We start from the raw sequence: 27,563 nt of genomic DNA, 5'->3' as shown, positions 1-27,563 counted from the left end.
GTGACAGCAGGAACTAAATAACAAGTTACCATATTAGTTTGGCTGGATGAATAAGAGAAATTGTTTAGAATATTTGCTATTCTCTGTTCTGATGCTGTTTCTCCCCTAAACACATATTTGGCTTTTTTATTATTAATCTTGTATTTATGTAATGCAAAATGATAGCAGCATTTCTTCAGTAAGGCATTTATAAAGGAGAGTAATATAAAAGGACTTCATGGAGAGTTGAGGCTTTTTCCTTAGAAATCCATTGAAGAAGGGGAGGAATCTGGTGCAGTGAATATGAGCAAGGTATCTGTTACACTGCTGCATAAGCAGTAATCTGGAAAACAGCGTAGTCCTGGCTGGAGTGATGCCAGGAACTGATCAGAAAAGGAAAAGATCTCAAGAAAACTCTGAGATAAAATAATGAAGATGTTTCCCAGTGACAGTGAGAGTGATGTATCAGCACTCAGTCCTTTGCAGGCCACGAAAAGTAGGACAGGAATGGTAGGTAATGTAAAGACAGAGGCGTGGGTAGAGGTATGTTTTCTCTGAAATGTTCTGATGAGCACCACTAGTTTGAGAACAGTATTACAAGGAGGAAAGCTTTCTACTGCTAGAATGGGATGTGGGAGGGAGAATTGAAGGAACATAGGTTTGTTTGGGAACATTCTGGGTAATACTTTCCACTTCAAACAGTACAGTTGAGATTAAATCTTGCTCCAGCTTATACCTGTGCACTTCTATTAGGGCCCCAAGCTGCCACATCTGAAGAGAAAGCTAAACATGTTTTACAGAAGCCAAATGTGGAGCAATTAAACTTTTATTACGACAGCGAAATCCACAAACTTTTCCTGTTCCTATCCAAGCTCTGCTAAGGGTGGTGGGATAGCTGATTAACTCTACCTGGAATTGTGTCTCCCTGACAATATTGCAAATACATGGGTAGTTTCTGCCTACACATAGTATCTCTAATTTGCATGCAGAGAGTAATTTCTGCTAGAATTGATGGGAGTAGAGACAAATAATATTAGTGTCTTTTCTCTTCAGGAGTTCTTTCTCTGCATTTGGTATCTGCTGTAGCAAAAAGGAGATGTTTGTAGTTTATTTTTAGTGTAGTCATTTGCATACAGACTATCTAGTTCATCTGGTTTCCCAGAACTTGATTCAGAATTGCTTTCCTTCAATCCTTTTTGCTTGGATTATATTCTTTCTTGGATTAAATCAGCTCAGTTTTTGTTTCCTTGTGTGCTCATCCAGTGATTTGCACACACATGTACTTAGAAAGAAAATGGCAGGCACTCTGAAACACTTTGTGGGATGGACACTGTGGAGGGAGTTTTTCCTCCTCTTTCTGTAGCAGCCTCAGTGGAAAGACATAGTAGTTGATGTGAATGTCTTAAACTATTGGTTTATGAAAAGACTATTTAAATAAAATGGTGATAATAATTAGTATTGTGATGAAAAGTGTCTCAGAACACAGAGTTTTGTATAAGAGAAAATATTCTTTTTGTTTGGCTTGATATATTTTTTGTTTGTTTGCTTTACAGTGGCCCATCCTCAGGAGCCCCACCACCCCTCTGAAAAGCCGGTCATCCACTGCCACAAGTGTGGGGAGCCTTGTAAAGGTGAAGTGCTCCGTGTTCAAGCCAGACACTTCCACATCAAATGCTTCACCTGCAAAGGTAAAACCTTCATAATTATCTGTTAGAAATTAGTCCATTTGTGCAAATGTGCCTTGAACCACTGACGGGAGGTTGTGCTTCCTGCCATCAACCGATTACTAATACTCTCTTTGCTCAGTACCTGAAGGTTTTGAAGATGGGAAGGGTAAAGAAAGGTGCTGATACTTAGGAAAATTCTGTCTTTTTGTAGTTTTTGTTCTAAGTGCTTTTTCAAGGATCTGGAAATTTTTTTAAAAACTCTTCATAGCAAGACTGCCTTTCATTAGGGATAGTTATGAAAATTAAGGTCGTTTGTTCTCAATTGACTGCTGAAAGTACCTGCTTTCAAAAAACCCACCAAAAAGGTTCTGCAAAGGTGTTCTAAGGCTTTATGCCATGGAGCTGCCTTGGGAATGGGGATAGTGCTGCCCATTCCACAGAGAGAGGATCTGAGGGGCTCTCGGCAACTCCAGCTCATGCCGCTGAACCCTCTGTGACCACAACAAAGAACTCACTGTGGTTTTTTTACAAAACAGAGGTTTCATGAAGCGTTAAATAATTGTAAAACTATGCTTTGTGAATTCATTGCCTTTGAAGATGGGTGTTGTGGAGCAGGAGGCAACTGTGGCTCCTTCATAGAGTTTCTGTTTAATGAACAACAATGCAGAGTTGGCTGAATTGAGTAACCACAGAACGTAGGATGAAAGCTGAGAGTAAGTAGAAATACATAAGCCCATGTGCAAACAACTGTCTGCCAGAGTCAGTCCCAGCTTAGCACGGGGTAGATACAGCACAGAAAGGGATTCAGGCTCCAGGTGAATGTGGCAAAGCTGGTGGCAAACACGGAGAAAGGTGCTGGAATAAATCAGAGTAACTGGGCAACTAAAACACAGCAGCAGAATCAGTACCACTGATCAGTTTTTCATTTCTATTGAACCTAATTTATCTCTTCTGAAAGCCCATATCTAGCATGTATACTGCAGATTCAGACTTTGAAAAGTGCTTCCATCCCAGTTCCTGAGTTTCAGTTATACTTTTCATGTTCCAAATGTGGGTGGAATAGTTGTGTGGTTGCTCTGTTCTTCCGCTTCCTGAATATATGAAATATAGCAGAAAATAGAAAGAGTTGTTTTCCTATGTTACTAAAGGTTTTCTTTAAAAGGTCACTTATTTGTATGCTGAAAAATCAATGTCTAGAATCTAATAAATTCTGTTTGTTACCTGTGGTTTTTGGTTAAATACAGCTAGATAACTCAAAAAAATGCTTACTTTTCTCCTAGATGTTAACATTTTTTGTCTGTGCCAAACCCGGAGTGGCATCAGCCCATCCTAGAGGGCAGCAAGGAGCACTATCTGCACTGTTTCTGGAATGCTTGGCGAAAGGCGTATCTCTTTCTCTATTACAGTTGCTGTATTTCAAGCAGCACTTGATGCCATATAATCCCTGAGCAGTTTAAAACCAGCAACTATTTATTTATTTTCTTGTTCCTGTCCATAGTGAGTAGTGGTCTCAATTTACAGAAGATACTGGATTAGGATATTTTCAGCATCAGGCTGCCTGGGACTCTTTGAGTCACGAAGGAGAATGGTAATTCAGACCAGGCAGCAAACAGTGTCCTCAGGACCTCCTGATAAAGAAGGTGGCAGATGGAGCAGGGGTTTGGAATTGTTGTCCTGATGAATGCACCACATTAATCTTGCTTTTTTTAGGAGGGGTGAGGTCTAGTTTCTTCTTTCACTGGTGTTTTAGTTACTTACTCATAAGCTGCTTTTGTGCTTTGACTATTCTGTTGCAAGACTGGATTTACTATTACACTTTTTTGGTTTTTGCTCTTTCCTTCCCTAGAGGAATGTCTAAACTTATTGTGGCTTCTGTTTATGGAAATATTTCCAACCTGATGAGAGTTAAAGATTCTATAATGTTGTTGACCTTATGAGTGCTTGCATGAAGATCACCAGAAAAGGAAGAGCTGTAGAAATAACTCTTGCTGGGGGAAATGAAACTATGATTATTGCCATTAGCTTGTTAAGGAAACTGAGGAAAGTAAATCCAGTTTGAACTGAGAGGGCCAGAGCTGAATGTTAGAGACTTTTCTCATGCTGTTCATTCAGTCTGTGCCTTATTAGTTGGGTTTGCCAGCAAGTGAGTGTTATCTTTTTAGAGTTCATTTGTCTTTCACAGAGAGAGAAGAAAGGGGTGTGTATGGGAGGTTGCTCCAAGTCCTGTTTTGAATCTTTTACCTGAGCTGCAGATCTTGTTTGCTGTTAGCATCTGTTATTTAAGTGAGTGCAGTTTTTGTTTAAGCCATATAGTTATTTACTCACATTGCCTGTTGTCTGACCATATGGTTTGTACAAGTGGGACACAGCTGTTAGAGTAAGTGGGTTTTTTCCCTCTTAGTCTGATGGGTTTTTAATTTGACATGACTGCAACTCTACAGAAGGTGGAGTTAGATCCCCCTCAGTTTATAAAGTATGTTGTTAGGAAGCAAAACCAACAGATACTGGAATCAGGATGTATCAGCTGCATCTACAGATGGCTTGGTTATTGTTTTCTTTTTTTGTGTACTAAACTTTGCTCTTGAGACTTCAACTCACATCTACAGCGTAAAAGACTTGAACAAGCTCACACTTGTCTTTCTTCATACCTGCTGGAAGTGTTTAAACTTTTACCCATAGACTTAGAATATGTGGAAAAAATCCATTTCCTCATAAGGCTGTCACACGAGTTCTATAGTCAGAGTTTCACTGTGATCCTGTTCTTTGCTCTGTATGAGATTCCTTTTTATTATTGCCCTCCACACTCTCAAATTTGTGTTTACATCATACTGTTAAGTGTATTTGATATGTTTGTAGTCCTGCTTCCCTAGGTTGTGTCAGAGGCTCTTAGGCACTCCATGACTGCTTGGCATGTGTGTCAGTGGTGGCTGTGGCACTTCAGGAACATGGTGACTTACGTCTCTATGTGCATCAGCCAGCTCAGGACACGCTCATGCGTCATGTAATGTGATCAGACAATCATCCTCCCCAGGAGTTCGGTGCTCTGTCCCTCTCTGGAATCTTCCTACAAACAGAGGAACTGCTTCCTGCCAAAGATGACAAGTAAAACCTCCACTGACTGACGTGTTCCCATGCCCCTATGATAAGATGCAGCTAGCTGGGACTCTGCCTTGGAGAGCCACACGTCTCCAGCTGGTGTGTTCTATCTGCCTGGCAGGGCTGGCTTGTTCTATTTGTGGCTCCCGATAAGAGCTGATAGGAAAACAAAAAGCTGAAAATGGTGTGGCTGCCCCCAGGAAGGTGAGCTCTGCCGGCCTCCCGATAGGCAAAGAATTTCAGGCAGGCAGCAGCTGACTCTGAGCTGGAGTTAGCAGGGGAATGATGAACAGGGGAGGTATAAGAGACATTTAGGAGTGCAGCTCCAGGAACACCATTCAGAGCAGTTGTCTTTGGCTTTTTTATAACAAAGTCACTTACCTTGCTAGGCATTTACACTGGTTTGTGTTACAAATGCAAATCTAACAGAATTCTGCATTACCTCCAGGTGTAATAAATAAGCTTTAAGTTCTGTTTTAGCAGGAGTACACTACTCTTAGCATAGCAAATTGTTAATCTTTACCAGGCAATGGAAGCAGCAGGCTGAGAGGAGGGAAGCTTAGATGAGGAGGTTGAGCTGGAGACATCACTGGGTTTGTCTCAAATAAACATTAACATTAACAGGAATTAATTAATGGCTTATGAAGAAGTAAAAGTTTTTCCTGTAAGCATCTTTATACATGAATAGCTTTTCTGGGAAAACTAAGACTACTCACTGCAATGCTGTTCCATATGTAAATGTGTGTGGGATCAGGCCCTAAATTACAATGTGCATGAGCAGAGATTTTAATATCTCAATTTAAATTGTGATCTGATACAAATGATAATTTTATACCATTGTCAGTTGATTACAGTTCATTTTGCCCTATTGCATGTACTAGTAGAGGAAACTTTGAGGCCAGCAAAGTTGCTATAATAAGGCTTTATTATTAAGCCTGTGATTCATCTTTTGGGTTAGAGGGAAAAGCTGGTTTCAAGACACTTATTGCTTAACAGAAAAAGCTTTAAGCTTTCATAGTAACAATATAAAAGTTTACATAGCTTGATTTTGGTACATGTAGAGATTGGTTGAATTATCTTAGCAAGATAGTGCAGTATTTGTGGTAGGAGTGTTTCAAATAGTAGAGAGCGTCCCTGTTCATGATGTCAAACATGAACTGGAAAACTTAGTTAGGTTTTTTATGGTAATGTAGACTAAACAGAAATTTAATCTCATAAATCAGCAATCCTGCCATAAGAATATGGGTGCTGTCCTTAAGATTTTTAGTCCTCACTATCACAGAATCATGGAATGGTTTGGGGTGGAAGAGACCTTAAAATCATACAGTTCCAGCCCCTCTGTCATGGGCCAGGTTGCTGAATCACTAGACCACGTTTCTCAAAGCTCTCTCCAGTCTGGCCTTGAACACTTCCAGGAGTGGGGTATCCACAATTATGTGGCATAAAGGTCAGATGAAAATGTTTCACTGTGCATCAATGTTTCACAAGCTATAGTGATAGCAAATATCAAAAGGCTATTACCTGCTAATAGTCTTTCTAATTATAAGGCAAAACAAAGTCTTGGCATCCAGGAAGCATTCCACAAACCTAGAGTATTCCACAGAAAAAAAACTTTTAGCTTCCATTAAAATATTGTTATAAATCAACATAAAGCAGTTTCTTAATTATGGAATAAATGTGGCAATTTTCCTCCCTTCAGTTGGATGTCTCTCGAGCTTAACTTGCAGAATCCTCCAGGGTACGTTTGGGTTCCAGGCACAGGTCTGCATTTTTTATGTGATGACTTTTCAAGGCTACATCGTCTGTAGTTTAATGAGCCTGACAGGGAAGGGGGAGGCTTCCTAAGTTTAGATTTTGGGATGCTCTGTAATCCTTTGACTTTGAACTGGATCTTCCTCCCTTGAAGAACTGGGAAGAAGTCAGGGTCATGTAAGCAGACACTATATCAACAGGTTGGAATGTGTTTTAAATCATTAGTTCTTTGACCTTTGATCTGTCATCAGATTCCTTCAGTGGCAGCAGGAGGAGGCTGCAAACAGGCTGCAGGGTAGTGCTATAAATAGTTCAGTGTCAGTGGATGGAAAGTTTAAATATGAGGCCATTCTTGTAGTAGATAGCCAGTGCAGTGTTTGAAAATATCTCTGCATTTCCACAAATTCTTCTGGAACAGAAAGTGATGTGTGGATGTGATAACATGTGTGGGTAGAATGTGCTCCTTCCTGAGCATCATGAAATTATATGAGGTCACTTGAAGCTCAGAATCACTGAACCAAGATCCAGCTAGAAACGGGAGTTTGTTGTTTCTGGGAAGCTAACAGAGGTTAAAATGTCTCCCATGATAAGGAATAGAATTCAGATGTGAATTCATGCATTCAGGTAGCTTGATGTGAAATCAAACCTCAGTTGCAGCTGTGAGACTAATTGCCATTTCTGCATTGACATAGCTGCTGTGTCTTTAAGACTGTCCTTCGTGCAGTGATTCCTACTGGTATTTCACTTCAGTATCTTCCCGTTCTGAAGTGGATCCTTACTTTTCTATTGGGGTTAGAATACTATTAATGACAAGTGATTGATACCAATCTTAGTTTAGTTGGGCTTGAGGTCTCTTCAGGGACCAAACATTTGACAGGAAATGAAATTAATTGCACTGCTTGGCTGATATTGATGAATGCTGACAAATGCCATGCCAGATTTTAAAAAGCTACCAGATCCCTTTGGAAGTAGAGGAGCAGCAGGATGCTTAACAGGTGCCTGATGAGTGGGTCAGAGCATCCTTACAAGAATACAGAAGGTTTCTTGGGTTTGTGGTCAGTGCATCCTTCATTTGCCTGACTTGGATGATGTTTGGTTTTGTTCCATCCTTAAATTCCTGGTTTGTTTATTTAAAATCCTTTTAGAGAAATCTTTCCTCTAGATAGTTACACTCAAGCCATCCGAAGCTAAACTTTGACATTTTTCCACTGATTGCATTTTCTTCAAGGTTCATTTCCCACAGACCTGTAAATGACTTTGATCTCCACCTTGTGCTTAGTTTAATGTGAAAGGTGTTTTAAATGCTTGAATGATTCCTGCCATTGTTTCCATCCTGGTGCACAAACCACTGATATTTCAGTGGGGAAGTGGGGAAGCTGTCACATTGCTACACTACATACAGCTGTTGTTTGCTTGCTGTTGAGCTCAGGTATGAGCTCTCGGCTGTTGGATTGCTAGAAAGACAGAAATTCATGCAAGTCAGGTGCAGACAGGAACAGCTCCCTGTGCAGCATTGTTTGTGTCTCCAGTGTTGGAGGACTGAAGGCAGTGTCATGGCATTGATTGGGAAGTTGATAAGTTAAAACTGAGCTCATCTGAGACTCAGAATTCAATTTTGGCTTCAGTTGAGTGAATGCTTGCATTAAATTCCCAGGGGTTTCACTCAAGTGCCCCATTGAGAATTACTTGTGTCACAATGACAGCAGCACTCAGCAGTGGTGCAGGCAGGATACTTGAAGTCAGGTTTTTTCATGGGAAGAGGAGAAAGGCCTGACTGGAGGCTAGGGATACTTCTCAAGAGGGATCTCAGACCAGTCCAGGAGAAGAGGGGAGAAATGCAATCTTGCCTTTTGCTGAGGAGGTCTTTTAGCTTCTAAACTTTTCTTCTTCCTGATGTCAAGATATCAAAGCAGATTTTAAGGTCACCAGTATTTGTTCCATATTTATGTGGTTTGACTTCCCAGCATTGTTTCTAATGTCAATCTGTTGAAATGAGAAGAGATTCCAGAACCACTGGGAATGCTGGATATGGTTCCAAATAGCTTCAATCAAAATGCATCTCTCATCAGTGTATGACAGAAAAAAATCTCCAGTGACAGGAGTGTGACAAATGGTCATCAGGATCTCTGTTACAGCTTTTGCAAATTGCTGTATGCATTTCTTACTGGTGCCTTGCAATCTCCCTGCCATGGCAGTGCTGCAGCACAGCTTCTGATATTTACTGTTCTTGTGTGCTCTTCTGATGATACTTGGATGTATATTCCTTCTTTAAATGTCTTATGTCATCAAGAAAAGTGTTGGTAAGAGGAGTAAAAGACAGAGAGAGACTTGCTTCATTTGAAATGCAGAAACTTTAAAGTCTAATAAGAGCTTGAACCTTTCTTTCATCAATGTGGGATTTGTTGAACTCTTACATGAAAAGAAAAAAACTGATTTTCCCTGTATATTTGTTCGGATGTAGGTGATAAACTGAAACATTTCCAAATTCCTTTCTACCTTCAAACAAGAGATCCATTATGTCCTAAGAATAACTGTTGTATGACTATTTCCCTGCTTGAAAACAGCACCTTTATTCTATGAAGCTGAGAAATACAAGAAAGAAATAAAACCCCAACAGGAAATTGAATTTGCACCTTATTTAATGCACGGTGAAAAGGTAGATCATTAGCATTTTATTAATGAATAGCATTCACTTCTGCAGACTGAGAGCCCACATTCACAGACTCTCCTTGTGTGGTTTTTTCTTCAGTGCTGACACAATTTTTACTTAACGTCAACATGGAGTTCAACTCTCCCTGAAAATAAAGCTATGGAAATCCTAAACAATGCTCAGTAGGATCAAAGCCTGCTTTCATTCTCTTTGAAAAACTCTGATCTCTTCATTTTTATCATCACCATTAAAAGCTTGGAAGTGACTCAGCTTAAGAATGGTCCTGGTCCCTTGGATGCATAGGGAGCTGTCTTGCTCTTGGACAGCCCAGGTTTCCATAAACAGACCCTGTAGCTTTGGGGGCTGACAGCAGCCCTGACAGTATCTCCAATCTTTTTGTGCTCCAAGGATGCAAAATAGAAGGTCCAGAGAGTAGTTGAAGACAGAAAAAGCTAGCAGGTGGGTGTTTTCAATACAGTGGGAGGTAGAACTGTATTCCAGCTTATTCTATTCACAAGAGAGGCAGGATGGTTTATTTGGAATATGAAATTCTTTGATATACGGACTCTGAGAGAAAGGCTGAGTTCCTCCAGGAGCTTTTGAAGATAAAGGTTTTCTTTTATCATTTAAAGAAAAATAGTGACTTTTTTTGTCTCTATGCTTGTGGTACCTGAGGGAACAGAAATGCTCCCCAGTGTCTCCTGGTTCAGGGTTTTGGTCATGTAAAACAGAATTTCTTCCATCATATTGAGCAGGAAGGATCTTGGGGAAATGTTATTCTTCTGTAGAATTATTTCTGTGTGATGGATGTTTACAGACCTCTTGCTTTTTTCCCTCTGAAGCATGATTTGTGCATCACTATTACCACAAAGTAATTCTTTCAAAGTCATTTTTCCGACCAGTATAGGAAAGAACCAATAGTTTCATGTTTACAGTTAACTGCCATCATTTAGGTATAAATTTTTCTTTGATGACATGGTATGTGCACCACAGCAGTTGCTTAGATGACACCATTAGAATGTATTGTACATATGTAGAGTTCACAGCTGATTTCTCTTCATTGCCTCTGCTGCTTGTGGCAGGAACAGTGGTGGGCATATGGTGTTTCTTTTTAATAAAAGACAATCACAGTTTGTCCCAACTTTTTTGTGTTTTTTCTACAGTGGTCATAAATAAGTGTGCTAAGGCAATATGTGTCAGCTTGAGGGGATATCTTGTCAGAGCCATGACTTCTGCACAGTTGCAAAAAGCAGAAAAGAGAAGAAAAAAGAGCTGTTCAAATCCCTGCCCTGTTACACACCACGTTGTACACCAAGTGTGGGTACAGTCATGTTCATCCTTTCTGATTTGATCTCTGACTCAAAGTGAAAGCAGCCGGCTGGAATAGCATTTTTCCAGCCATGGATGTTAACAGTCTGGGTGACCCTTGTTTTTCCCATGTAGCTTAAAGCTGTGATTAGTGATAGGAACACATGTGCTAAACTGACTGCAAAAATCCCTTGTAATGTGGGGTTGCCAGGGCTTGTTTCTAATTCTTGCAGATTGGTGTGTGCTTCCTGCTGTGCGTACGCCAAAGATGATGAATCTGCTGGGGGCTCACATCATGAGCAGTTCTGCTTGGGCCTGAATTCATGGCTTGCCAGTGTGAGAGAATTTAACTCAGACATTCTGGGTTATTTGCAAAATGAATTAGAGATTGGAGAGAAAGAAGACTTCATAAGGAAAAGGGCAGTAGAGGGAGTTTCTTTTCAACAATAGCAATTACTGTCTCTAAAAGACTTGCCAAATATTTTTAGCCCCCATTTTTGTTGATAGGCTTGAATCCCTGTGGCCATGCATGCAAAGGGGGTAGACCTTTATCAGCTGTGAGTGCATGAACCCTTTCCTTCAAAGTCTGTAGTAGTTTTTGCAAACGATGATCTGCCACCTCTTTATGATATGCTGAAGTTGGATTTTCAGAGTAAGATAGAATAGAGGTGGTGTTGAAAGTGAGTTTTGATCATCCCAGCTTATTAGATCCTTGCCTAGGCAGGTAAAGGGGGCTGCAATGACCAAATGAGTTCTTCAAAAAGTGACTCTTTGGTAGGACTGGGGATCATAGTAAAGAGGCAGAGAGTTCATATATGCAGCTTCTGAGGCAGACCCAGCAGCGTACTGAGCACCTTCAGTTTGAGACTGAAAAATATATGTACTGGGATGTTTGAGCTACAAGGTAAATTACAGACTATAATTTAAATAATCCAACAGACACATGAGTAGTCTATGGCTCTTTAGGAAATTTAGCATCTTCTAAAGCATCTCTTAAGACATTAAAGCAGAATTCTCAATTTCTACATGATTTAACTGTAAGGATCTGCCCGAAGTACTTAGAGAAGCAAACTTATTGTAAGTAGGCTGCGGTTTTGCCTCTGGACCTTCAGTGGAAAATTACTCCGTGGTCCCCAACCCAGGAAGGGTCTAAGGGGCTGTGGTGTAGAGGTCACCTGTATTTTCTGCCTAACAGGATATTGTACTATTAGTTTGAAAAAAAATATTTTAAACAAAATGGAGATCAATAGAATAAAAAGAAGGAATGAAAGAGTTCGTTTTTTTCTGGAGGTGTACCTAAAAACCAGCCTGGAACATTTTGCAGCACTATAACAGAGCCTTAACAGTAGTTCTTTGTAATTCTCCTCAGTCACTGATAATTGAGTTTTGGCTGCTTGTGGATTTAATGCCACCATGAAATTTAATTTGTTTGCACATGGAATATTATCACTGTTCTATGCAGAAATGTGAAACCGGAAAAATGCTGGTACTGATACTGCTTTCCTTCTAAGCTGCATTGTAGTACTGTTTATTATTGTTCTATTAATTATTGTTACAGCAGCCATCATTAGACCTCCAGGACTGGGCAAGAGACAAAGAAAAATTGCAATCCCTGCCCCAAATGCCTTGCAATTTTAATTTTTAAGGCAGGTAGCTAAAAGGATATTAGCCCATTTTAACAGGGGCAAGAATGAATGTTGAGCAGAGTACTGTGCTTGGGTCTCATGGCAGAAAGATGAATTGAACCCAGTTCCCCTGACAATCTTGCTGTATTTCATATTTTAATTTTTCAAGGACTGTGTAACTGCAGGGACCTAGTTTGCTGCTTATTTATTTTTCCTTAATAATCAGAATTTCTGATATTCAATATTTCTGATATTTGATCTGAACATACTTGAATCTTATGAAGGGGGATGAGATGGAATTGCTTGCAGAGTTAGGTTAATGTGCTAGACTGCTGTGATGAGTGGTTTCTCTTACTGAATTACACACATACAGCAATATACAGAGGAGCAGGAGGAGTGGCTGAAACCAAAGTGCCTGGGAGCAGCTGGGTATAAATTTTTGGTGATATGGGGGAACACTAAATAGGTAGTTTCAAGTTCTTTGTTCAATCCAAGCTAAAGGCACAGTGTGAAATTCAATCTCCCATCTCCCCTGGCACTTTCTCTTCATGGAGTTTGGCTGTTAGAGGTAGAATTGCTTTCTGTCTCTGTGTTGACCAGAAATGCCAATGCAGGACTCTGAATATTTCCTCAAAGCAAAACAGGCATCTGATTGTGATGTGTTCTGGTTTGGGTGAATAGGCATTTTACAGTGGAAAACTGCCAAGTCACAGAAATCTTTGGCTGGCTCTTCCCCCTTTTACTGATACAATTGATCAGCTAACATCCTTAGTAGTGATATTTTTCTGATCTGTGTGGTTTGTTTTTTTCTGCCAGTGTGTGGCTGTGACCTGGCACAAGGAGGCTTTTTCATTAAGAATGGCGAGTATCTCTGCACCTTGGACTACCAGCGCATGTATGGCACCCGCTGCAACGGCTGTGGGGAGTTCGTGGAAGGCGAAGTAGTGACAGCCCTGGGGAAAACTTACCATCCAAGCTGCTTTGCCTGTACTGTTTGCAAGTAAGTCAACCCTTTAGATAACATGGTGGGAACCCAGTTCAAGGGAAACATGAAGAAAGGTATCACCATGAGACGCAAGTCTCAAGATGTATTTCTCTTGAGGATGCATTTATTTGGTCATAAAAGATCTGCTGCAGGTCTGCCTTGAAGAGTCTTGAAAATGCCACTCATTTATTTGAGGGACACAGCTTTTGTACCACATGTAGTTCCCTGTTCTCAGAAAGTAACTTTCATATCTGAAAGAATTAAGTGTGAGGCTTACACGTTGAGATAATGGACATGAGTTGAGTTCAGGTGATCAGCCCACCTTGGTGGGAGAAAAGAAGTAAAGCAAAATTCTGGATGCTACATTTGGGTTCTGAGGACAGTCAAACAATCATGTAAGAGCATGTAACTTTGGGACTACTGGGACTACCCCTCTTCCCAAATACTCTTTCTTGCCCTCAGTAAGAGAACTAGTCTTCAGTTCTACAGCAAGTAAAAAGAAGTTGGCTAAGGCTCTGTGGATAGGAGAAAGGTAGCATTTTAAACTCCTATCTCTGATGAGTAGTTGAGGTACTTTGTCCTTTAGCCTGGTACATTTTTCAAGCCCTTTTCTATTGAAAGAATTTTGATTGTTTTCTGTTTTTAAATAGTGTGTGAATTTACTGCATGTTGGTAATCATATAATGTGCATGTTGTAGTTTTATTTCCCAGGGACAGTGTGAAACATGACATCAATTTTCTGTACATTGACTTGCATCAATTTTTTTATGTTGAATGAACAAAAGATGAGTCATTGGAATAGGTTAATGAAATTCAGTATTGCTGCTGATTTATTTTTGGCCCACTTAGAGATGGCAGTGGAAAGGAAACAATGCCTGAAACATTTTGTTTTGTTGAAATCAGCAGTTGTTCATTTGCTAAGCAGTTTTGGAGTGAGGTGGGGTGTAGCAGGGGTCTGCACTCAGCAGCTAACACTCCTTATTAAAGATTTGGAGTTACAAAATGTTGCTTATCCTCTGGTTCAAGCACCAAATAAGAGTTAACAGCAATGTCAACTTCTGCCTAACACACATTCTTAACATTTATGAGTGACTAGCTCCACATTCCTTCACCAGCCTCAAGAACAGTTCTGATTCTTTGAGTCCTCTTCTGTATCCTGTGCTGTCCACATCACGCTGAGACCATCATAAATGTAGCTGTTGTGTCTTAGCAGATTTCACTGTCTCTACTATTTAGATAAGACATGTTTGATAATCTTTTAAAAATGAAAATACAAGGCAAGTCTAACCTCTGCTCTGCTTGCATCCATGGATTGGATTTCTTCCAGTGCCTGGCTTTGCCAAGGCCACATTGCAGAAACTATTTGGCCTGAGTTTCAGTAAAATATTGATTGCACTGGAGGAAGGCAGGAAGCTCAAGGCATGGGGAACAGAGGAAAATTTCTGGCATAACCTTTGCAAAAGTAAATTTTTCTCTTTAACTTTCCAGGCGTCCATTTCCACCAGGAGATCGAGTTACCTTTAATGGAAGGGACTGTCTCTGTCAGATGTGTGCTCAGCCGATGTCCTCCAGCCCAAGAGAACTGTCTGCCTCAAGCAGTAAGTTGCCATCTCATTTCTGAAGCCTCTCACTTTTCCAGGCTCACTAACATTTGATTGAAACTAACACAATGCAATCTTCTGGTGTTTTTATTCACATTTGGAAAAGTGAACTATCTCTGGGATTTTCTTTGGTTCTTTTTTTCTTCATTAAAATGCCTGTTACTGCCGGTGGGAAGAGACACTTAGGCATTTCAATGTGGAAAAATGACTTTTCCCCAATGACTGGATTTTTTAAAAGTTTTTTTTTTAAATTTTTTTTTTTTAAATTTTGCTTTGGTAGGCACTGGAAAGCTATCTAATTGATAAAACCTGAGGTTTCAAAGTCGATAGATTTCATTTCTTTAATGTATAATTGTGCAGGTTTAAGTATTCAAAAGGGGACGAGGTCAGAGGAAATTAATTTTCTTCTACTATTTAAGAATTCAATTAAATTATCCTTTATAAGGAGTATTCCCAGGATTATGCTTCCAGTAGACTGATGCCACAATGATACTGTGATCAGAACCTCAGGAAACCATTACAAAAGACACAGAAAGCATGTTAAAGGGAAAGAGAGAGAATAAAGAAAGTTTGGGAGGGAAATTAAGTTGGCTTGCTGTTGGGTTTTAACACTTTTAAAAGGTAATTTGTAAATCACTGATATTAATCTCTGCCTTTGGTAGTTAATTCTTTCAATCTCTGGAGGTTTCTTTCTCTGACTGCTGGATTGTACTCAGCACTCCCCTAGTGCAGTTTTTATACATCAAAATGGCTACAGCTTTCCTTGTGACACCGGGGAGTTTTCCTTTAGGGAGACACTCTGTATTTTGTCCTGGTACTTGGCTCTGAGATCCTGGGATTATGAAGTGCTATGGAAGGCAAAGATGGATAATGTTTGTGCTTAGCAAATGACTGAAGTGAATCTCAGGTTATCTGATTTGCCTGAGAACATGTAATCAAACCTTTAGACAAAGGGAAAATAAGAGACTTTTTTTGTTTTCATGCCTCTCTGTCTGGGAAGCGCTGCTTTTCCACTATAATTGTAGATTTGCAGCTGAAAATGCACAGGCCTAATCAGTTAAGGAAGAATTTAGGAACCTGAAAAACACCTTTTAAGACTTCAAAAAGCAACATAAAATTTATGAGGGGCTTCAGGCACCCAGAGAATCCTTCTGGGACAGAGAAATTATGTGGAAATTGATATTTAGGAGGCATAATTGGCAAGGAACTGCAAGACATAGGGACCTTGGACAGTACTGACATTCTTTTTCTAAGCATGCCAGAGCATAGAAGAATCTGGATCTGGCTCTCCAAAGGTGGCACACCTGTCCAGCAGTGTGGCACTCGCCACATGCCTGACTCCAGGTGCCAAAATGCCCCTAGAAAATGACAGGTGAAACTTGTTTGATACTGAGCAAGCCAAAGAGCTGGATAGTCACTTCCCCACAGCCATGGTCTCTATTGGAATTGGTTCTTGGCTTCCACAGTGAAGCCACAGGTAGCAAGGATTACAAAGCAACGTTTCATATCTCTTGTGATGAGATTTGTTGGGTTTTTAAGTCATAATTGGGTCCTGCTGACAAGCTGCTTTACCATTACACACAGCTCCTGCTCTCAACAGCTTAGAGTGCACTACTTCAAAATCTTTAGGCACCTGCCATGGTGCATCTTGTTCTTTTATGGACAAAGACTTGTAGAAATGTATAGTATAGAGTTTTAGGTCATTTTAGTGCAATAATCTCCAAAACAGACAAATAAAAATGAGAACAGTTTATAAGTTCAGAACTAATCAATAAAAAAAAAAATCAATGAAGCATCCTCTGTCTTCAAAGATACTCCAGTTGATGCTTTAGCTTTGTGCAAAAGTTGACTTAGATACAGAAAAGTCTTTCTTGCTGGCACCAAAGAGTTAATTTTAATTAGTGTAAAGTGTTTCAGATTACTTCCAGGTTTCTCCTGCTGGCTAATACACATATAATTTTTTTTTTCCAAATGCTTTGCCATTTTTTGAAAGGATTTTTTTTAATACAAGTTCTTTTAGGAGAGACTGATTCACACTATGCATCTATTTTATATCCTATACTGCTGTCAGCTTCCCCTGGTCACTTTCAAGTAGGTCACTAGAGGAGACCTTCCTTAGAACAAAGAAAGTTTGTGGGACTTCAGTAGACTGCAAATGTATCAGGTTTGATTGGCTTGTGTAATGTAAAAGGAAGCTTTCTATCCTAGAATGTCTGCATTAATGCTGACATGCCATTTTCTGGTGTCTGTTACTTCATACAAATGAAAACCTACCGACAACTTTGCTTGGATGATTACAAGGAAAATCAAATGCCTCCAAGTACAGGGGTTAACATCTCAAATAACATGGACCTGAATATTGTTACACTCTATTGTAGTGTACACCAGTGAAAATAAGATGGGAAAATACTAAATAATTCATTTTCCTTTTTTTCTTTAGTATTAGTTGGGTCCATAGTACTTATTTACCTTATTTATCTTAATATTTCTTTCATTGCACATGTGTTACCTGGAGTTACAGCCATTTTCTTGAAGAACCAATTCAGCGACTCCATTTTTATTCTAAATTTTTAAAACAGTCTCCTTCAGTATTCAGATGCTATAGAGTAATCATAATTTATAATTTAATCAATCCTATTCCTTGGCCACTGCTAGGAATACACTACACAAACTTTGGGATCTTCCTTCATTCAGCAGGAAATCTAATATCAAATACGTGTAAATAACTTTGCAGACAAATGAAATGAGTGGTGTTTGGTTTTCTTATTGTTTTATTTCATATGACAGCTTGATAAATGGCATGTGAACTGTAAAGCAAAGTGACTGGGACAGATGTAGAGCAGCACAGAAACAGGGGACAAGTAGATAACACCAACTAAAAGTGTGGTGTTGATACCTTGGATGGTTTAGAATTTTCAAGATTCTGTCAAAGACATAAAGTTTTTTCTTTGGACCTGATAAAGGAGTAATGCAATAATGTATCCCAGTAATTGCTATTTATGTTTTAAACAGTGTCCAGGTTTTGTATTCAGCATCATGATTGCCTGGTTTTTACTGTCTGAAGCTTTTTCTACGCTCTGTTGTGTTCTGGCTGCATGGTAACACACTGTGTTTAAGGTCCACGTTGTCTCTCCAGAAAAGCAGTTGTGCAGGCACCTGTTATTTCTAAATTTTGGGCAAAGCTGCAACTGTGCAGTTGCATAGTTGTATAACATGCCCTCCATTAGGGCATTTTATCAGTGAATTCTCCCCAAAGCAGCTGGTAAATGAACTGATGAAGACTTTGAATAAAAATCTCTAGTTCAGTCAGACCTTCATTTTAAAGAAGTACCACACTCTCTTGCATTTCTTCTTGAACTCACAAGAGGTGGCGTGAAAAGTCCAGCTGAGAGCAGAGCAGGTGTACAGAGATCCCCCCACTTGGGACAGGCACAGGAGGTGGTGCCAGCAGGCTGTGGAACTCGAGCCAGAGCTCTTCTGGCTCAGGCATCATCTCTGAAATTCAGAAGAGACTACATGTCTTTGAATATAGTTTAGTCCTTCTTCCTTGAGCAGAGATTTTTATTCCTTGGGTAATTCACTGTTTCCACAATAAAGCACTTCAGTAATAAGAATGTTACACCATTTTCTACCTGACATTGAGCCCTTTCTCTGTTAGTTCCTTGTCTGTATGCTGGTCTGGAAGTTTTGATTATTTCTGATTACCTTTTTGCTGAAAGGTTGGATCATTTTAGTGATGTACATGAACTAGTTGAGAAATTGCATTTCCAGTGAAAAGTGGGTTTTCTGGGACAAACCTCTCTATCCAAAAGAAACTTAAGCATTACAATCACCTAACAGGAGTTTTCATTTTGAAAAATTCATCTTCTGAAATGGTGATGAAGACTTTCACTATAGTTTCTTTTCAGTGAAATAGATCCTTGTGTCCTATAAATGCCGAGGTACCCAGTGGTGATACAGTTTGGAAAGAAGCAGAGGGAAAATATTTCAACTCCCCTTTCTTTGTAACAGTCTCTCCTGGGAGTTAAGAGCATTACAGTACAGCCAAGACGTGGACCAGAGTTTTCAAACTGACCAACAAAGTGTTCCATGTGCATGAATAATCCTTGTACAGCTGTTCCCCAACCAGCCGGCGTCCATGTGGAGATTTCACATCATGTTTTGTGTGCTTGCCCTTGTCTGTTTTGCACATTGTGTTCTGGCTCAAAGAATGTCAGTTTTGTGGGACAAATGCTTTCATGCCTATCAGCACAGAGTCTAACAGGGTTGGATTTTGTCTTGCAACTGGGGATCTTTGCTCTATTGTGATATAAATAATAAGCTTAATGCTTAATGAACTTGTGGGAGAAAGATATCTTTGTTAATTATTCAATAGCCTTATCTCTTCGAAAAAGATGCAGGCAGTAAATCTCCCAGTAAATATTTGAAATTTCCAATAAGGTTCTGGTCATACTGAAGTAAAGCAGAGCCAACATACCATACCTGCTGAAGAAGGAGGAGGTGGGAAGGTAAAAATAGGAGTCATCTTTTGCCTCACTGCCCAGGAAGTGTCAGAAAAGTGAGGTTGTGTTTCAAACAACAGAGCATCAAAATGGAGAAGAAGCAAATTTACTTTGCAGTCCTCCTTTAAAGGCTCTCTAATTCTCAGTGCAGTCCTATAGACAGGACATAACTGTCCTTTCATTAGATAAAAATATAGGTGATTGCTGCCAATATTCAGAAATGTCAGAGCTGATGTATAAACATGACAGACTTCTCCATTAGAAATTAGCTAAAATGGATGCAAAATTCCTTTCTATCATAGTTCTTGGAAAAGTCTGCAGCTTGGATTTGTAACTGTTCAGCCACATTTGACTAATTTTTCATTATTTTGTTCTTTTTAATTTTTTTCCAGAGCTCTCTGAAAACTCCTTCAATTCCATAGGGAATGTAAAAGTGAAGGGGAAAGTTGGCTGGCTGTTAGTAAGCAAGATATCTGCAGTGATTTGTGGCTTTAAAGAGTGTTGAGCAACATCCAACACATGATTTTGAGCTTATTCTTAGGAAATATTCTCCAATTTCACACTGTGTCAAAGCTATGCAGGTACTTGGCACAGATGGAGATGGGCCTTGTGTGCGAGACACTGAGTTTGTCTTAAGGAATATTCACCCACAATATCCATAACTTCAGTGAATGCCCTGGGGAACTTAGAGAGACTCAACAGTTTTGGTTTTAAACATGCATTTTTAAAATTTTAAGTTTTTAAAACTTTGAGCCTTAAGGGTTTAATATTTTTTGTGTGCTGTAACACTAAGATTTTCTCATTTCATTCTTGGCTTGTCTGCTTGCATAAGCAGAAACACTCCCATATCTCTGTGGCATTCAAGCCTGTGTTTAGCTGCTGGAGATTCAGTTGAGGGTTTTGAGAATTTGGCAGAATGGGCTCACGTAGTCCTGTATCCCTTCTTTTTTTAAATTTAACATAGAATAAAGGCATACCATGGACATCACTGCTGATTGATTTCAAATACTGTGATTTAAATCATTGATTTTAATCATGGTTTGTTCAATAACTCAGGAAACCTTGATTAGTCTGACTGATTGTAACCTTGGTTTACATTTAGATTTTTAATTATAAAATACTAATTGATAAACATGAGGGTACTTCATAACTGTACACATCTACTTAAACTAATATAGCTTTGCATAAAGTCATCATATTATTTAACATCTATATTTTTCCCTAACAACTGTTTTTGCTAATGAGTTGTCAAGCTCTATTTGAATGAAAGTTGAAATTTTATTTAGAATGCATGAAGTATCTGTGGATATTTTTCACTTTCAGAAATATGCTAGACATATGAAGAATGTAAATGCATTAAAATACACTTCCATTTTGGAATTTATATTTTTCAAAGTCTGTAGCTTATAAAACTATTTACTTTGGATCACCATGTCTTTAAAAATTTTAAAAGTGGTACATCTTATCATACCTACTTTTTCTCATAGATGGGAAAAGGAAAGCAAGTTTATTCCCAGTGTTTTCAGATCCCATGATTTAATTAAAACTTTAAATTCTGATTTTAAATGAAATCCTTTATTTTTTAATTGTCACTATTTAATTCTCAATTTCTTTAGTCTGAATTTGATTGTAATAACCTTGCAGGGCAGCTACATTTATGACTTAATATATTGAGCATACAGTGGGTCTAAAATTTTACCATACCCCCCTTTTTAAGAATAAAAGAAGCAAATCAATGTTCATGACATGATAAAAGTTCAAAGAAATTATGCAAATCCAAGCAGAGTTCCTTTCTGGCAAAAGCCATTAGACTGTGCCTAAGAATGTGCAATTCTTCCAATGACACTGGCCCATTTGTATGATTGTTTCAAGATGATTCATTCTTTTCAATAATGCTTGCAGTTTTTGAGGCATTTTTGTAATTTGAATTACTTTCTAGGATTAATTTTAGTCCTCATTTATGTCCTCACTCATAAAAAAGGGTAAATTACTCAAGCAGCTTCCATTTGCTCAGCTATTTCCTATTTTAAGAGGACTGGTATTTTAATGCTGCTTTATAAATTGCCTTAGATCCTTCTCTAGAGGTGTAGAAGCTTTGTTAGAAACTTCTGGGTGATAGAGCAGCAACTGGATTTAAAATACAGTTGTGGCAGGGCAGGAAGTTTCTGATTTATGAGTTTTCTGTCAGAAAATTCCTTTTAAAAATAACTGTTCTCCAGGAAGGTGTTTCCAGTCTGGTTTCCCCATTTCTTTTGGATACTTTTGTGTTACAGTAAATTGGACAAAAACATTGTGAATGGACTATACAAGAGTACTAAATATGTATCAGTTCTTATTTGCTTAAGTGTAACCCCATCTTGAACTTGGAAATCAAAACATGTCCGTCTCCTTAGCTTTTACTGGAGGAGTGCTACTCAAAAGCTGATTCCAAAGGAAGTTCTGGGGGAGGTGCAAGGAATTCCTCAGTAAATGGGTGTTGCATGAGGAGGCATCTCTAGCTTGGAAAACACAGCTATAGAGGAGATCCCCAGGGACAGGAGTATCTGGGAATTGTCATGTTCAGAAAGCCTGCCAGGTAGTAAGTCAGGAATCAGAGGTCACTTCAAAAGAATGTGAAAAGTGAATTAGCTGTTAGCAAGACCTTAGTTTGCCATATGTTATCCAGGCATAAAAACCTTCCTAAAGGTTGTCATAAGTTTCATTCCTATTTTGAGGAGGTTTTACCCTGTTGGAATTGCTTGTTTTCCAAGAGTAACAGTTGAAAATTATCCAAAATAGTCTGCAAATGAAGAGACACAATGTGCTATCCATGAGCTGGATATTAAACAATGAAGCTCTGAGCTAATGATGCAAACCTTGGGGTACTGTGAGTGGGAACTGTGACTTTGAATTCAGCTGGAACTACCTGAGTACTGAAATGTGGTAAAAGAAATGAAAGGATAAAAGACTGACCTCAGCTTAGATGTACCTGGCCCTGGTTTATGCTTCAGAGTATTTTTACAGGTGGGACTCTGGGAGTGCTGGGATGGGAAGAAACCCAAAAACTTTATTTATCTTTTGTAGGACAATTAAAAACTCTTCTCTTACATAGTAGGTAGTACATTTGCTCTTTCTTCCTCCTCCTATTTCATTCACTCTCTTGTTCTCAGTTCAGACACCTGTATAAAAGATTGGGTTGAAGAAGGGACTGGGATTGATGTAATGGAAAAAGGTTAACTTGGTGATATGATTTTTGCAGGGACAGTTTGCAGGAGTGAGGTGCCAGAAGGTCATTTGGTTTGGTCTCCTTTGGGAATAAGGTGTAGAAAGATGTGGAAATAAGGAATTGCCTTTCTCTGTTAAAGACTTAAATCAATACAGACCAAACTGGAGGTGGGGAAGAGCATTCATCCTTCCGAATCACTTTAAATTAAATCAGGTGATGAAAGAGCAATTTACAGTAATCGCAGAATCACAGAATCATTTAGGTTGGAAAAGATCTCTGAGACCACAGAGTCCAGCCTATGCCCCAACACCACTGTGCCAACCACAGCACAGCACTGAGTGCCACGTTCAGGCTTTCCTTGAACAGCTCCAGGGATGGTGACTCCAGCACCTCCCTGAGAAGCCCATTCCAATGTCTAATCACCCTTTCTCCAAGGAAATTCTTCCTCACGTCCAACCTAAACCTCCCATGGTGGAGTTTAGAGCATGAATAAAGATATTAAACAGGACTGGGCCCCACACTGGTCCCTGAGGGACACCACTAGTGATGGGTCTAATGATATAGTCAAGATGTACAATAACCTTTTTCTTAAAAAGGCAAGTCAGTTTTGGGCACTCAGATGGTTACAGGGACTTGTGCTGCAAGTAAAGAATGCCAGTTCATGCCATTGTGATTTCTTTCCCTATTTTATCAACTAAAATAGTTTTACTTTCTTTACTTATTTGTTTTGAAAATATCAGTTTTTCCCAACTTGCCATTTATAATAAACTATCAAAGCTATACTGCACTTCCCATGGGAAATTTATTTCCCTCCATTGTATGCGCCCAGCCTCTTATTGTTAGATTTCGGGAGCACAAGGCTGCCTGTGTGGGTTTGTTTTGCCTTCAGCAAAAGGGCAATAGTGAATTTGTTCTGACAAACATTTCCCATCCTTGCAGTGGCAAAGAGAAGGGGGTTGGCAGCAAATTTCTTGAGTTACATGCTCAGATTTAAATCCTGCATGTAAAATTCCCAATATTGTATGTCCTTCTCTGACTTCCAGAACTTATCACGGTCTCAATGACCAAGTGGTTATGCTTTAAACTTTGAAAACATTTGTCATGCTGTGAACATAGTGAGTTTGTATTTTTAGCTTTGTCAGAAATATCCTGAAGATCTGGAAAAGCCTGCATGATATCATCAAACCTTTCAATTTTAAAGCAAGGCTTTAGAAGGCGTTGCCTGATCTGTGGTTAAAGGGTGACTGAGAAAAACCTCTGGTCTCTCCACCTCTATGAGAAATTGTAATTGCACAGCCTTCAAATTGCCACAGAAGAATTACTGGGATATAAGTTCTTTTTCAAGGTGACTAAGAGCTATTTATACTTACAGATTTCTTGACCTTGACTCCAGTGATAATATTTGCCTCTTTCATCACTTCCAAATCACTTGCTCTTTAGGTCCAGCTATGTTTGACAATGTATTTCTTTGTAATTCCAATGAAAACTTGTTGTTTCTTTTAAGTATTAAAATAATAACAAAAATTCCCCCCAGTTCTGCCCTGCTTTTCCTGTTTCAGAGCAGAAGCCTACTGGTGCTGTCTTTGTAAAACTCACATATCAATGTTTTATGAGGAGGGGAAATAGTTACAAAAGGAGTGTAATAAGAGTACAAAATACCTGTGACTCGTGGGGGTTGTGGCAGCTTCAGACTTTATCTATTAGACATGTGCTTCTGATGGCCATCAGGATTGAAATGAACTCTTTGGTGACTTAATTATTAATCATTAAATCAGACTGCTATTAGCTTTGTTCACAGAGCTAACCCTGCATGGAGCAGAGTTGGTGTAATCATTCACATGACTTTGCATAACCCTGTTTATTAGGACAAAAGCACATAGAGATGGTTTCTCTTTCATAAATCATATGGGGTGAGCAGAGAATGTGGGATAAAGGTATATTTGCTATTAAATTTTCAAAGCAATCCAAATGGGAGTGGGTAAAAGTCGTACTCTGTGTGCTGAGGGTTAATCCAGCTGTATCAGCCCTGAGCTCACCTGTGCACTATTGGCTGAGAGCAGGGGAGGGAGGCAAAGGCAGAAAATCAGCTGCTTAATTTAGACAGTGACAAATGGCTTGCTGTGCAGGATGCTTCACTCCTGGATGTCTGGGGTGATGCAGATGCTAAAAAGGGAAACACATTTTCTCGTATCTTTACAAGCAAGGTGTCATGGGTGGCAGCTCAGCCTGACCTGCATCTTTTAGTGGGGCTGCTAAAAGTGGTTGGAGGTCTAAATCATATATTGTATTATAGTGCCATGCTCTGTCCCCCCCCCTTTTCCCATGCTTTTGGGCTGGCTGACTCCACATCATAGTCCTTTTGTCCAGGCATTTTCTTTTGTACCCAGACATGTCAAATACGACATATCTGTAAGTGCGTAGGGGAGCTGTACTGCTCACTCTGCATTTTAACCAGCACACTGCACTGTCCGCCTCCTCCTCTTTGTTATCTTGGCACTGCTGAATGTGTGATGTGCAAGGAATGGGACTAAGAAAGAATCCAGGTTATATGGCAGAAAGAAAATTCAAGAAAGCTCAATTTCAAGGGCTGCAGTCTGCTAGACCCAGGTATGAAGCCAGAGAGAACCATGGTGAGAATCATTGTACACAAATTTGGAAAGGATTTTCAGATTTTTCAGTCTGCTCTGGCATATGGTTGTGGACTGCAACTCTTACGTCCCAGCCCTTTTATTTGCAGCATGTGCTGGTTATAGGTTAGACAGATACAGATTGTGCTTAATGTGATACTGAGATCCTGCCTGCATACACTGATGACATTCAGCCAAAGGCTTCAATGTGCCTGATGCAGGCCTGAGATCATAATGGCTTTTATTTGTAGAATTTGGATGAACAAATGGTCTTTTCTTAGCCCAGCCCAGCCCTATTCACTTTCTATTTTAGGAGATAATGATAATTGCTAGCTTTTCATGTATATACCCAACAGTTTTTCCAGAATTAAAATCAGGTTTATTTAAAAGCCATCTCAGCCTAACACAACAGTACTGGGCTATTAGTTTCCTTTGATTCTAGACATTCCATGTGTCTGTTGTATTAGCAGAATGGAAATGATGTTAATTTCCTTTTGCAAAACACTTCAAGGAGCCCAGGAAGAGTGTAGATGTCATTGGTGCTATGGAATAATAAAAGGGTGTTGCCAGCCCCTTGTATTAAACATGAGCGCAATAGTAAGTCTGGTGCTCAGACTTACTGTGACTTTGGCTTACAAAGAAGCTGTTAAGCAGTCAGAGGTATTTCATGGATCCCTATTCCCCCGCGTATCTGGTTTTGGCATCACTAAAGATAAAGATGCTGGGCTAGGTAGACCTTTTGTGTAAAGCAGTTTCTCTATTCCCACTGCCTTGGAAATTAAGTGTTTTAAAATCTCTTTATTGATTCCATTTCTGAGAAACTTCAGCTTCACAGAAGTTTCCCAGATAAAAATGAAAAAAACATGGAAAATATAGCAGGGAATGTATCACAGTGGCCCCAGGTCAGGGTTGTGGAAGCTGGCACACTAGGAAGAAGCAGGAGTGCTAGGGAGCTGGGAAATCTGGGAAATGGGCTGTTTTAATGCGCTGTTTTAAAACTGCTGTTCAGCACACACTGGGACTGGGGGGAGGATCTCATTCATTCTCACAAAGTCACGTTGCACGGCTTCAGATTTAGCTTTAAGACGGCTGGAAGGGACCTCAAGAGATGATGTAGTATCCTCCCCAAACCAAAGGCAAGATGAGCATGCCAAAGCCACCCTGACACGTGTCTGTCCCTTCTTCAGCCCTGTGCTGAAAATTCCAGAGCCTCCCTTGGTGACCTGTTCCAGCCTTTGCTGTCATCACAGACTGGCATGGAGCCTTCAGCTGTCATGGCAGAGCAGAGGGATACATTACATGGTGTCACTCCTTGTCATTTCATGATTTCAGCTTGTAACATATGTCCTCTAGAGCAAAGTCCTGGTATGAGGACATCTCAGGGCTGCTTTTCAAGTCCAAGTTGTGTCAACCGTCTGTGACTTGCATTTTGTCACATGATACCATGGTGCTTAGTCCCCCTCCCCTCCTTTTTTAAGGGATTTGAGAAGAAGAAGAATACTGATAGAAAGAGGGACATACAAATGGTGGATTCCTGGATAGCAGGAATGTGCAGCACATACTTGGGGTTCTTTTGGCCCATTATCCAACAAACAAAAGTCATGCCCTTTAGTCAATAGGACTGACTCTGCTCTCATTATCAGTTGTGATAATAAACTTGCACTTGCCCTTTTGCATGGCATGGTGTTGCCTGGCTTAAATCCATGAGGAGATGAAGGTTTTTGGGCTGTACCTGTTCAGTCAGCTTGAGTGTTGGAGCCAGGCTCATCTTTTCCCTGCTGCCTGGGCTTTAACAGCTTGGATTGCTCAGTTCTGTTTGTCTCTATTTGTTGTTATCTGTTGATGTTTCAGGCTTTCACCAAAGGAACACCAAGTCTGGGGATAATAAAATCTGGAAAATCCTTTGTTCGAGGCTGTCTCCTCTGTGGCTTCCCTGTGTGCCTCAGTTGATGGGCATTCCTTTTCCACTTCACTGGGCTTCCAGGCCCTCCCCTCCCTCAGTGCTTCTGTCCCCTGAGGCTGGGCACAGAAGCACAACCCTTGCAGTTCAGTGCTGTCTGCCACATCAGTCTCTTCAGATCTTACCATGTGCTGGATTGCCCCTTAACAGGAAATCTTTTTGAGTATTTTATGTTTGAAGGGAGAGGACTGGAAGCTTGGGGCTGAGCTAGAGATTTCTGATGTAACATGAGATATTGTGGCACCCCCTGGGACAGAGTGCTCCTGGCTTCTGGTTTCCATTCTGCCATCAGAGTCCTCCAGGACTGGGGTGAGAAGTGAGTGTTGACGACCAGGGAGGTACCAAAATTCCTGAGCGAGAGTCCCTTTGCCGATTAGAGACCAGGGGAACTTCAGTTTCCCACACCTGCAGGTGGGAGACAATATGCGGTCGCTGCAGCCTTCACCGCAGTCCCAGGGCTGTCCCTGGAGAAAGGTCTCGGCAGTCACAGGGCTGTCACCGCTGCTCTGGGCTGTCCCTGGAGAAAGGTCTCGGCAGTCACAGGGCTGTCACCGCTGCTCTGGGCTGTCCCTGGAGAAAGGTCTCGGCAGTCACCGGGCTGTCACG

The 27,563-nt window shown here is 40.0% G+C and overlaps 1 protein-coding gene across 20 annotated transcripts in view; it reads left to right on the top strand.

Annotated features, from left to right (window-relative positions):
- Positions 1–27,563, top strand: part of ABLIM1 (actin binding LIM protein 1) — a 193,680-nt gene that overhangs the window by 91,211 nt on the left and 74,906 nt on the right. For all 20 annotated transcript variants that reach the window (XM_042019393.1, XM_042019390.1, XM_042019387.1 and 17 more), the window contains exons 2-4: positions 1,533–1,667; positions 12,894–13,077; positions 14,551–14,660. In XM_042019393.1, the coding sequence (XP_041875327.1) occupies positions 1,533–1,667; positions 12,894–13,077; positions 14,551–14,660 (429 nt within the window). The remainder of the gene's footprint in view (positions 1–1,532; positions 1,668–12,893; positions 13,078–14,550; positions 14,661–27,563) is intronic.

This window comes from Corvus kubaryi, unplaced genomic scaffold (assembly GCF_017639235.1).
Source record: "Corvus kubaryi isolate FWS band 111438036 unplaced genomic scaffold, C.kubaryi_AGA036_p1.0 138, whole genome shotgun sequence".
Taxonomy (NCBI): Eukaryota; Metazoa; Chordata; class Aves; order Passeriformes; family Corvidae; genus Corvus; species Corvus kubaryi.
The sequence above is the reverse complement of the archived record's forward strand: the minus strand, read 5'-3'. Positions and strand labels throughout refer to the sequence as shown.